The sequence below is a fragment of the Drosophila subpulchrella genome, chromosome 2R (assembly GCF_014743375.2).
Source record: "Drosophila subpulchrella strain 33 F10 #4 breed RU33 chromosome 2R, RU_Dsub_v1.1 Primary Assembly, whole genome shotgun sequence".
Classification (NCBI taxonomy): domain Eukaryota; kingdom Metazoa; phylum Arthropoda; class Insecta; order Diptera; family Drosophilidae; genus Drosophila; species Drosophila subpulchrella.
In genome coordinates this window covers 18961655-18974725 of record NC_050611.1, presented here as the reverse complement: position 1 = coordinate 18974725, position 13071 = coordinate 18961655, and the positions used below count along the sequence as shown (strand labels likewise).

The window sequence follows — 13071 nt, the reverse complement described above, 5'->3', positions numbered from 1 at the left end:
ATTCTGGGAAGATGCATTAATAAAAGTATCTTCCGAATTTTGGCCACAGCGATTCCTGTGTCCCCATGCCAACTATGCTTACCGCCCACAAAGAAATTCTATAGCCATAACTTCTCCGAAAAAAACCATAAAGTTGTTCTAAAAAGTTGTCAATGTATTCCAATTCGTTAAGAATTCAATATACAACTCATAAGAAAATGACCAACAAATATTAACAATTATCCGCTTTTAGTAACTACATAGAATTTAGTCTGTTAATGCATCTGTGTTACCTCTTCACGCAGATGAGTCGTCGAACTCGTATCTGAATCTAAACGATGTCTTATAATCTGCCGGCAGGGCTTCAATTCTTATGCAGCGCTCTCTAGCGGTAATCTCTCAATTTAAGGGATATGTGTAAAGTTAAGTTAATAAAGGCCGCTAGGTGTCGCCAATGGGAAATGTCAAAAGCAATGTACAGTAAAGCCTCTTTATGTTGAAGTCCCTTGCCTTGAAGTCCATTTTTTTAAGGCCCAAGTGATATATAGTTTGAATTATACATTTTCTGCCCAAGAAAACACCATAATTTTCCTTAACATTAAAATCATATTTATTTGAATAATAGTTACATATTTAATCATTTAAAGTTTAGTTCTCATAATCTTCGACTATTTGACTATAAACCGGTTGATTATTACAACAATCTATAATTTTCATTTCTTTTACATTTAGTGTTTAGTTAAAGTGACTAAGTTTTGGGCTACTTTTGCATTGCTGTGTGAATAGATTCGTGTCTAGTGTTGCTTCGATTGTTAATTATAATGATACACTTTTCTGACTTGTACTTGGCTTGTGTGAAAGGACTTAAAAGTAAAATACATGATACCCTATTAAGAACAAACTACAGATGGAAAGGGACAACCATGTGGAAGAGTTCGGAATTGGAGCGGGGATATTGCACAATCCAACGGTTGACGATCCAGAAAGAAGTCTACAACCAGACAAGGAAACCCCAGATGAGAACGGCCAACGTAAGACCTATCTGCAGGCCCAAAGTTAGAGTGAGGGCGAAGTACAAGACGGCAAAGATGACCACATAGCCCGCGTAGTAAAGGACATTGAAGCTAAAGAAAATAAGATTGTTAGGAAGTGGTTTGATAAAGTAGAAACTGTATACTTACACCTTCCAATAGTTGCGGTGCCATTCTGTGGTCACTGCCGACTCCTTGAAGTAGAAACGCCGAATGCCAATCAGACAGCGATCGATGAACTCCGACCAATCGCACTGGCTGGCATCGAAATTATAGCGTCTCCGATCGCTCTCTGGTATTAAAGCTGATATACGCAGCGCATTCTTCAGGGAGTATCGGAAGTCCTTGTCCAGGAAGTAGTCGAAGGCCTTGGTTCCCTTTTGGAAAACGCGCATGTACTCGTAGGCTCTGAAAAGGGGGAATATTTACATTTATATTTACATTTACATTTACATTTACATTACAGTTGTACAACATAGTTCTACATTTTAAATGCCTTTATAATTCCCAAGTAGTTTTTCAGTTTTTTTATCAAGACATAGAATACCTACGCTTATCATTTATCTGATTAATTGTATTTGACCTAATTCCTATTTAAATATTATCCATAATACTTACGTGTGCTGCGGCATTCCGATTCCGAACAGCTTCTCTGGAATGATGAAAACCATTGCTGGCAGCAGATGGAACAGATAGAAGAACAGATTGTAACGCCAACCATTGCGCAATTTCGTCGCCGGTTTCCAGACAAAACTATTGGGCGGATGCCGTTCCACGCTGTCGTTAATGATCGTGCAGAACTCGGCGAGGTTCAGGGGATTCACCTCTCCCGAGGTGCAATGGATGATCTCCGGCTGCTCCACCTTCCGGGTGCCCACGTACCAGCCCATGACCAGCGATGAGTTGATCACATAGTCACAGGGTATGATGTCGATCACAGCATTAGCATTACCGCACATTGTGCGGAAAATTCCCTTCACAAAGCCGGCCAAAAAGCCCAGGTGACCAGAGTTTGCATTACCCACCCAGCCCTTCATTGGGTTCTCCAAGGTTCCATAAACTGAAAGATGAGTAAGGATATAAGTTAAAAATTCTTTTAGTATTTTTGAAAAACTTACCAATAGATGGCCTAACTATGGCTGCTGGCAGTCCCGTCATCTCGGCCATCAGCAGATTCTCCGACAGGTTCTTGGTAAACGTATAAGTGTTGGGATGATCCCGGATATAGCCCTTGCACTTCTGATCGGTGAAATCCTCCCAGGCAGAGTCATCCTCGGCCATCTTCATCATCTCGTACGGATCGAACTGTGACTTGTAGACCTCCTCGACAATCAGACCCCGATTGTTGCTATTGCAGAAGGCCGTGGAGCAATAGATGTAGGCGGCCAGTTGCTTCAGCTGCTTGGCCAGCTCGATGGTGCGCATCGTTCCCGTGAGATTGGTGCGAATGGCGGTGCGCAGCGGGGAGCTGAACTTTATGGTGGCGGCACTGTGGTAGATCACATTGACCCGGTCGATCAGCTCCTGCAGGAGCTCGGGGCCGAAGCCAAAGTTCGGTTCACTCAGCTCACCCACCACGGGGACCACCTTCGACAGAGTCTTCTCTGAGTACTTCTCGAAAATCTATTAAAATAGATTATAATGATGGAATGAAAAAATAAATAATAAACTTATATTAAAACTATAAAAAATAATACAAATCAAAAGATATTAAATGATTTTATGACTGTAAGTTACAGGTAATAAATACTTAATGATGATGATTATTCCCTATAAAAATAACTGGTCAGGATATAGTTCTTCTTTTATGTTTGAATAAATAAAAATACCTACTGGTAATCAAGATTTCAAGAATTTTAATTACAAACAATTAAAATTTAGTATGCTTTTTAATTTAGTTAAAAACAGGCTTAAGCAATATATTTTTTCTGCCTGTAGACTCGGATGTTGCAAATTAATTTCACTGCCGTCTGGAGGTCGGGTTGGTAACCATCCACGCCCACATTACGCCCAACAAATTATGATTGTTAGCGCTAAGTGTTTTCTACTGTATTTTTACCTTTTTTGGGAAACACTCGTAAGTAAACAATTTCTAAAGCAAACAACATTTGCTGTTAGCTGCTTTTTGTTACGCCATTAAAAATGCGTTTAAAAATATAATTAACAATATGTGAAGAGACTCGTAAGAAAACAAAGAGAGAGGCCAACATAAGGGAAGACTAGCTTTGTTGGGGCGAAGATTTAGGTACTGTCTTCTTTGGGTATGCAAAGTGTTTCAAAAGAGTGTAAGTGTAATTAAAAAGCTATGAGTTTCCAAAGCACTTGTGTTTAAAAATGTCCCTTCATAAATATTTCAAAAATTTACTTCAAATATTATAAGAATTCCCGAAAGAAAGTTAGTAATCTTAACTATACTTAAAATATAAAAGATATTTTAAGAATTTCCGAAAGAGTACCTATTACTTTTAGTATATCAAACAAAAAAAAAGAAGGAAAATTAAAAACCACCGGCTTGGAGCGGAAGAGGTCGGATGGGTTACGACTTTGACAAATTAACGCTCCATAAAGAGACTCGTAATTGGCTTTAATAATAGCCCATGTAGACGGCGCGTCGGGGGCAGATTCGTGTCAAGGGGCGTGGCCGGGTGCTGCCCCCTCTTTAGCCGTCAACAAAAAAAGGCAAAAATATGAACGAGACTAGACTTACCGGCTTCTGGAGCAGTCGACGGATCCGCTCGTTCGGATCGAACTTGCGCTTGCCGCGGACCAAAACATAGATGGTTCCAATGTCGGGATGTGTGTCCAAAAGAGCCTCTATAAGGACGGTGCCCAGGAAACCAGTGCCGCCGGTCACGAAGATGTTCTTGTGGGCGAAGAATTCCGGAATGGTCAGCGCAGTGCCCAACTCATGACCGTTGACCCGGAGTTTTCCGTTACCGAGGCTATTGTTGTTTTCCGGTGGAGAGGTGGTGCCGCCATGTTCCGTGATGACAGCCATCGTATAGGGCTCGAGATTCGTCGGCGGCGCCAATTTGCAGCTGAGATTTGAAGTCGGTTGGGCAAGCTGGTTAGGGGAAATGAAACAAGGAAACGCGTCGTGTCATCGGTTAGTTCAAGTTCGCTGGTCCAACTGGATCGGTGTGAATATAAAAAATACAAAGCTGAAGCCGGCGATCGAGGGCAAACCAGATAGTCTCCTCAGTGGGTCAAGTTGAGTTTGCGGCGGAAGTGCATCATAAATCTGTTATCAAAATTAGATGGAAGTGGAGTGCACGATGCGGAAAGCAGACAACCTCAATGGGTTAATGTCCAACGAAATTAGAAGCTGAATATTTAAGCTTTCCTCACTTTTCTACTTTGGGTGTTACTTCAAAGGCTAACCGCTGGCTTAAGATAAAGCCTAATATATATAATATATAATAATATTCCACAAAACCCTTAACGAGATTTTCACAGCTCACAGAGAAATATAAGATTAGTAGGAAGCAAAATACTCAAAGAAAGTCTAGCGATTGTCACTTTAGGTTCTAAGAGCTTATTTAATGATATGTAAATTTTTGTGATAATACTTACACAAAACTATTTGGTTTTATCTTGTCCAAAAGATAGACAACCCATACTTTTAAAATTAAGTTTTGTACATTTTTGATCTACATAATATGTGCATTCTTTCAGACTTGGACAGTTCCCCAGTAGGTCATGACTACGTCCTCGATTCTTCTGTTCAACTGGGCTAGCATTGCCTTTTACTTCCTGGGAAAAGGTCATCAGTGTACTCATAATATTCCCAGTTTGCGAAGCATTCAGTTCACAAAATTTCGGTCATTCTTTTTGGAGTTGAAAATTTGTAGCTTTCAAAATTGAAAATTTAAAATTTTAGTCCGGAATTTTATTTTCAGACATAGACTCACACACAAGCACCCGGTTAACGCATCAAAATTTTTCGTTTTTAAAATTGTTTTTCCAAAATGAATACCACTTTTAAAGTGGCTCGTGTGAGCCTGAATCGGTGTTTGCGCTTTGTTAGCCATAAGGCGAGGAATGAAGTTCCCAGTTTGCGGCGATTACCAGCGGTTTCCGGCCAAAAGCGTCGCTATGCCGATCGTTATACCTTCGATGACAGGACCCAGGAACAAATTGAGGGCATGAAAAGGAGTGTGGATGAGGTTTCGGTTCCCAAGGAGTCACCCTGGCGCGATGGTGAGTGGACTGCCGATTTTCCCGAGCGTTTGGATGAGCTGGGCTACGAATCGCATTGCAACGATCGCCTGTATATAGCCAAGAACAAGTTCCGTCACGACCAGGAAAGATATCAGATGGAACGCGAGGAGCGTCGCGAGGAGGCCCAGAAGAGGTTCCAAAGTCACTTTGCCCACAATCACCAACAGGATCAGAACACCGTTCACCGGCGCACTATCATGCAAGATCCCGCCGACCATCAGAGAAGACAGGAGGCCATCATCGAGCAGAATCGTCGCAGGTGGCAGAGTCGTCCGGAATCAAGGAGAGAGACGAATACATCGGGTATTACCTATCGTCCGGAGGCCCGAAAGCAAAAGTATATGGAGGAGAAATTGCAGAGGGAGTCCGAGGACTTCAAGCGCATGAGACGTAATCCAGAGAAAGCGGAGGAAGAGGTAGATAGTCAAACTTTGGTCTACGATCCCAATCGACCCACCGCCGAGTGGTCAAGGAAGCAAAAGGACGCAGACGAGGCCGAGTACTGGCACTCCTGGCACACCTGTCCAGGTTCCCGGGAGCCGGAGACCACGGAGGAGGTGAAGCCCCATCTGAAGCGCAAGAAGGTGGTGGGCATTCCGCCCTCTTATCCACGGGATTACCAACGACGTGGCTATCATCAGATAGTGCCACCAGTTCTAAAAGCCAAGACCATAGTACTACTGCCCAAACGAAGACCCTCTGGCATCGATAAGCAGTTCCACAAGTATGCGCGAAAACAGGCCACACTTTGGCATCAGGATTTTCAGGAGCCCAAGGACAATGCACAACCCATGACGAATCCCCAGGTTATGCCCGAAAAGCAGGGCAAAAAGAAGCCCAAAAGGAAGGAGGATCGTCGATCTGTGGAACCGCCACGATTCCGGATGGTCGTCAAAACCCGTACCCCTGTTCGCCGTCCCTCAACCCCCGTTTGTAGCTATTCCGGACAGCTGGACATGCCGCCGGTAATCGCCGGACCCAGTGTCTACATGGGGTCTCATCGTAAATCTGCCTCGGAGACCTGGCGGACCTTCTCCAGTGGCAGCACCCAATAAATGGGGGCTTATTTCAGGTGGCAGGACACCAAGACAGCGTTGTAAATTGCCCTTTTATCCAAGTTAATTTTTGCATACATTTATGAATACATTTGGCTGAGCTCCTCGCGGGGCTCTGGGATATTATAGTATACTTTAAAATTATTGACGTTGAATGAATGCTATAAACTTGTGTAGATCGTATTGGGGTTTCAACTCAAAGGAAAGGGGGAAATTTGCCAATCATATTCCTTCGCGGAAAGTACCCAGAACTATTTATACCAACATTCCGTAAACTATAGTACTGTAATTTGATGAACTAAATTGAGCAGTCTAACAATCTGATCTCCATTAGTAAACAAGTAATTATTTTTGTGAAGTAATGGCAAATTAAAACTGACGCGTGTAGCTGTCATAATAATAAAGCAGCTATATAAAACGTGTTTATAACATGTGTTAAAAGCTAAGACCATTTTATAGGGATTCCCATAGTTCTGGAAGATTTCAATTACACAGGTTCGATTTGTTTTTTCACACAGTAATTAAAACGTTCACCAACACTGGTAGGAAAAGCGTCAAAATAATTTGGTGTTAATTATAACCTTTAAGCTTTCCCACACTTAAGCCCAATTAACCTTTTACTTTAATCACCGGATAGATTAGAGTGGCTGAGCACACATTAATTAATACCCCCAAAACTTTCGACCTGTCAGTCTGCCACAATTAAACCCATGGCCGTTGCCCAACACTGTTAGCTGTACTTTCCCATCCAACTGCAAGACCATTCACAAAGCCGCCTTTTGTTCGCCTCCATCCAAAAACCATCAATAGCTCGACTAATTAATGGCAAATGACGCGTATATCCGAAAAAAAAGAAACCGAAAAGCCTCGACAGAAATAAAAAAAGAAATCAAACCAAGGTATAACCGATGTAGTTAGATCTCACACGGCGAATTGCCCAAACTCTGTGCACAGGTGGAAAACATAATTAACGAAATGCGTAACGATTTGTTGGAGGAGAGATTAATTTCAAACATTTTCGTGGGTTTCCAAATTTGTGTCAAGGCCGCCCAGCCTTAGATCTCAAGTGGAGTTGTTCGCTTGGGAGGAGGAGGAGATCTATCGGCCCACCAATACTATAAATATTCGGAGTTTGGCCGGACCTACAAAAAAAAAGCTCAGCTCAATCAAAATGCACGGTCACGGTCAGATCTCCGTTGATCTCTAGAGATCGTATGCAGATGAATCCAACGGATCGAACATCGTACAGATCTCTCTTTGGGTATACAGTTGTTATAGTTGCGCGTGTTTCTGTGTTTTTCGGCGGCTAACACCCAAGCGCTAATTGTCTAGCTTGTAATTGACCAACTGACAGATCGAACAGCCCCCCAAAAAACCTTCGCTGACTTCACCTGACTCAACACCTTTTTCTCAATGGCATTTCGCTTTCGAAATTGAAATCCCGCCATGTGACCAGATCCGAAGTCCAGAATTATGCAAATTATGTCTTCTGGATCAGAGACAGAATGCCGCCAGGTTGGCCAACATTGAATCGATCGGAGTTAACTGGTTTCGGTTGCTCTTGGCCTGGCCCCCAATCGAATGATTTGCATTTAATTTCCTCGAACTCGGAGCCACCGAGATTCATCGCCATTTTGCCCTGGCCCAGCAGCATTTTTGTCATATTTCCCACTCATCTCGAATACCTTTGTTTGCCTTCGTAAAGTTCTTCGCTAGATTGGGCCAACAGGTTTTTAGTTAGGGAACTTGGGACTGACATCTCCAAAATTGATGGCCCTTGTAGGGCTAAAAGATCGTTGAACTTGAAATTTTTGGTGGTTTACACAAATTGGGACAAAGACCTTGTTTGATTTCAGCCATATATGATTGGTTTGTTGATAGCATAAATATTACTAAAGTTGGTATTAGACCTTGAACGAGTCTAATTCTAAAAACGTATTAGATATAATGAGGTAATAGCCCCCTCTTTAAATTATAATTCTTTAAAATGGAAAGGATGTTTTAAGAATGTATTTTTAGAACTTGCCTTTTTAATTTTGTTTAATTATCGCAATTGAATATATCCGCAAAGAAGAATGCAATGAAGCGCTTAGAAAAATCTCTGTTGTTGAGGGGTTGTACCCATTGCTCACATTATACTTAGCATTTTTTATGGATAGCACATGGACTATACTATGTATAAATAAACAGTATATACAGATATTTACAGAGACAGCTGTGGCTGTATATGCCCTAAGATTTGCATAATTTTGCTACGTCTGCGCTTTGCTTTGTTCGTAATTTTTGTTTAGACAAATGACTGAAGCCCAGCTGGGTGTTTAGTTCCCCCGTGGTATGGGTGAGTATCTGTGTGCGTTGGAGTATCTACAAACGGTTTTTGCATATTAAATATTTGGAAATTTCTTTTGCCTTCCCCGAAATGGCAAATATCGAGTTTCGAGCCCTAGGCTAAATAGAAGCCCTAATGGATAAATTATAAAAAAATTAACCAAGTTAGCTGAGCAACTCTGGTTTCGAGGTGAGGGTATACTCTAACTGTGACGAATTTTTGGGTTTTGTTTATGACTAAAGATCCATTTCGGTCACTTTCTATTTTACGACGAACAGATCTCTCTCATCTCGGTTCGCGCCATTGATTTCTCTTCATGTGCTGTTATGATTTTATTCCATTCAAATCGATTTGACAGTCGTTTTGCTTTATTTTACTTCCGCCTTGGCAACCAAATGTGTAACAATAATTTTGTTTTGTTTATGCTAGGCATGAACATTTCGGGCGACTAAGGAGTGGAAGGGGCATTTGATTCAATGCGCCATAAAACGCGAACAAAAAATACGTTGAACAAAACGCACTTGTGCTGGGCATTAGCTTTAAATGGCTGTGTAGACCTTAACATTGAAAGTTCCACCAAATAAACAGAAACAAATCAAATTGAAATTCCATTGAATGACAAAAAAAAAGATTAAAAAACTCTAGGGAGAAGAGATGCAATCAAAAGATTCAAGCAACGAACTTCAGAGGAGGGATGCAATCAAAAGACTCAAGAAACGAACTTCATCTCGGCTTGTTACTTTGCTTTCAATTGTGGACAATTGAAATTTTTGCCGTATAATTTGTTTTGCCCATTAAGAAATCCTACACAATTGTTTTATTTATTTTCTTATTTCCAGAAGTTTGGCAAACCGGTTTGCGGCATAGATTTCGATGTGAGCCAAAAACAAAAAACATAATAAATTATGGAAGAAGTGCCTGACAGAAATTAGCCACGCGTCACATCCAGGAACTATAAAATTAAGTAATACTAAGAGCTTTTATCTCTGGACAAATTCTTGCCTGCGCAATCATAACAACGCTTTTTGTTTGTTTTGCTGCCCATGAATTTTCCAGCAAGCGCTGGAAAAACCACATGGAAAAACTTACTCAATCGGTGTCGCGAAAAACTGAACCAGCTCAAAAACACACTAACACTCACGAACTCAAGCCAAGAGAGCGGCTGAGAAAACTGGAAAAGCTATGAAAACAAACATTTAAGTGGAAATCGAAGAGCTAAGTCAACAGCTTTTCCCAATGAGTTTTCCGCAAGGCAAGCCAAATAATGAGAAAAAAAACACCAAATGTGTAATCCCATTTTGCACTTTTCTAACAATTCAGAATTATTTCGTCACTTCCGCTCGGATTGTTTGGCAATTGATTTGCAATCGCCGCGATTATTATTATTATTAATTTGTTTTATTATGGATTGCACCACCCAGCGGGGCGTTTCACTTTGCACTTGATTTAAAAGTTTTGGAGCACGACTTCAGGCAGATGTTAAGGCGAAGTGCAAACTAACCAAAAATGTCGGGGGGGCGATGGAGAGATCGGGGGTTTGGTCACTGAGGAGGATCGATCCGCTTTTAGCCAACTTGCTGCCAATGCCGACGCACGCTCACTGAAGACTGATTGCGGGCTCTGGAGGTAATGCGATCCCAGCCAATGCTGAAAAGCACTCACTCGCCAGTTTCTGAGCTTCTGAGTCTATGAGTTTCTGAGTTTCACAGTTTCTTCAAGCGTTTCCGAGTTCAGCTCGCCAAGACTTCGGGGCACGTAATGAAAATCGGAACAGAAAACAATCAAGAGCCAGCTCGAGAAACAAAACCCGCTAACTCAGCAGCCAGGCAAAAATCAAATTCATGAAAAAAACACTGAGAGAGCTTTGAGTGGCCAGCGAAGCAGCGATGTCTGACTTTTTGGTAACTGAGAAAGCGGACTCTCCAAATTGTGGCTATTGCTGGATCTATTACGAGTGCGTGGTATCTGTTGAGTGGGTCTGGCAATGCCATTCCGACCTGGCTTTGGAGTGAGTTAACTTAGCCTCTTGAGCCAAAAGATCTATCTGCGGGGACATGATACCATGAAACATTAGAAATCAGCTGCATTTTTATGTTTAAGGGTCTCGAAAAAAGGCTAAGCCTTCCCTAACTAGATCTTACAATATATTTGTAAGCAAATTTATTTTTATTTCAACAAGTTTTGTACCCTACTAATCTTACTCCATATTTCATTAGTTCTTAAAGAAAAAGTTTTAATGTAAATATTTTTAAAATTTAATTTTCATATACCATAAAATTACTGCTAAATACAGATTTAGGGTCTCGAAAAAGTATCTAAGCTATTCTTTATAATATTAATTTTTTACCTTAATAAGTTTATCAAATTTATTTTACTTTGAATGTAAAAAGTATTTGCTCATCAGTTTTTAATCATTGTTTCGGATGCACCTTATATTCCAATTTAAGTTAATTGCCTATTAACATTGCTCTTATAGTTTTTCAGATTTCAGAGTTCATACGGCGAAATGGACAAGAATGTATACACTCTATAGGCCCGGAAACGCTTCCATCTACCTGTTACATAATTTCCGACGCATCTAACATACCCATAATTTCTTCGAGTAACGGGTATAATCAGCTCCGAGCTAAAGCTTGTTTGTTTGTCTGTGACTTTGGAATCATTGCTTATGGGATCATGGAATAGTCGAATAACATGAACATGAGCTTATGATTCCATTGATCCCTTCGAAACAGTTAAGCTCGAGTAGCTCACAATAAGAAAACAAACAAGTCAATCAGCTCATATTACTTTAACAGCTTAAACAGCTCAGAGGGTTATATGTCAAATAGTTCCGGTCCAGAAAACGAACCAGTATGCTATTTAAGCCATATATATTCTAAAAAACGTTTGGATAGACAGGAAGAAAACGGAAATGAAATGACAACCTTAAGAATCAATGATAGGTAGGATTGGATACCGCTAGTGATAAATTCAATCTGGCAATGACAGCCTTTTTAACAACTTTAACAAAATACACCGATGACTTTGATGCCTTGATGTAGTGGGAGCCATAAAAAACAGTTCTCTCTACTATTTAAGGCAATTTCCTAAAGCTGTAATTCATCGGAAAGATCCTTTTTAAAAGCCAAAATCTTATTTCAGCAAAGCGAAATGCCATTGCAACAAATTCAGAAAAAAAAGCAAATAATGTTATACAAGCAAATAAAATATAATATAACAGCTTCCAATCGTTTAAATTCTACAAGTAATTTAATTAAGTATTAAGCATAATATTAAAAAGTTCTTCAACTAAAGGCATATCTGTGAACTCATTTTAAATAAAACTGTAGCCTTTTTATGTTAAGTTATGTATTAAAATCGGAAATTCTTTGTACTGCAATTGCACAATGTAGAAAACAGTTTTCCTCATTTTTGGCACCGAGAAAAAAATATAGCTTAAAAAAGTCCCCTTTCAATTGTGGCCAATTATGCAAAGTTTTCACTTTGCCACCACGCTTCCTGCTCTTTTGTTTTCGAGCTCACGAAACAGTTTGCTGACATCTCCAATTTATTAAGGCCAGGTATACAATGAGTACATATATTCTGCTGACTTGGATAATTTGATTTTGATGTCAATGAGGCATTATATGGTAGGAAAATTACTGGTAGATCGCATGAGGTGTTGCCAATCTCGTTATTCATTGTCTAATTATGCAAAACTACATGTTGAGTTAATTGATTGATGGCCCCTCGATATCTCAAATGCAAAATTCAAATCAGTGGGCGTTGTCTTACAAAACTGTCGGTTTAAAGATATTTCATCTCTGCGCGGAGACAAGCTTTCTAAGATCTTTCCCCTCTGACGGGTTCAATTGCAGTTGACCCAGATGTTAGTAAGACAATGAAAATGAAATGGAAATATTTTACTGAGTTGTAGACCCAAAAAAAAAGCAAAGCGCCTCTGGTGCGTACACACCTGAGCGGTAATTACAGGTGCGCGGGGGTAAGACTCCTAACCGAAAAAGAAATGTCAAAATTGGCCATAATTTGGATGACACGCGAAGAAAATATGCCTTATGTGGTCGAAAACAGGGAAGAAGGGACACAGATGGGAAAAATATGAGGAAGAGGAAACTGCGGTGGAGAATTAACATTTCTCATAGATGCATCCACAGATTAGTTACAATGTAAACACCTGACAATTGCAATAAGCTAAATTACCATATTGAAAAACACAGAAAAAATCTAATTGATTTAAAGTAAAACTCGCATTTATTACTTTCTTCAATTAATTTCTTTTTTTGGATCTAATTCTGTTTTAGAAAATTTAATATAAGTCGATTAATTTTAATCGTTTTTTTGTTTGCTATAATTTTTTCAGTTTAACTTTTTATTTTGTATCTTGTAAAAATGTTTTTATTGTGTTTTTTAATAAATGCCTTAAACATTTTTTCTAAAATTTTCTTTCTGTGTA

The 13071-nt window shown here is 40.0% G+C and overlaps 2 protein-coding genes across 3 annotated transcripts; one reads left to right on the top strand and one right to left on the bottom strand.

Annotated features, from left to right (window-relative positions):
• Positions 1-612: 612 nt before the first annotated feature.
• Positions 613-10358, bottom strand: LOC119550680 (putative fatty acyl-CoA reductase CG8303). 2 transcript variants are annotated; one of them, XM_037859541.1, is made up of 6 exons: positions 10117-10358; positions 3718-4074; positions 2129-2633; positions 1629-2070; positions 1161-1418; positions 613-1103 (listed from the first exon to the last, which is right to left on the bottom strand). In XM_037859541.1, the coding sequence occupies exons 2-6, from the start codon at positions 4006-4008 to the stop codon at positions 971-973; spliced, it is 1629 nt and encodes a 542-aa protein (XP_037715469.1). In that variant the 5' UTR covers positions 4009-4074; positions 10117-10358; the 3' UTR covers positions 613-970. The 2 variants fall into 2 exon arrangements, with proteins under 2 accessions (XP_037715469.1, XP_037715470.1); XM_037859542.1 differs by lacking the exon at positions 10117-10358 and adding an exon at positions 4584-4602.
• On the top strand, positions 4763-6419 carry LOC119550681. Its single transcript, XM_037859543.1, has one exon. The coding sequence runs from the start codon at positions 4979-4981 to the stop codon at positions 6284-6286; it is 1308 nt and encodes a 435-aa protein (XP_037715471.1). The 5' UTR covers positions 4763-4978; the 3' UTR covers positions 6287-6419.
• Positions 10359-13071: the final 2713 nt, after the last annotated feature.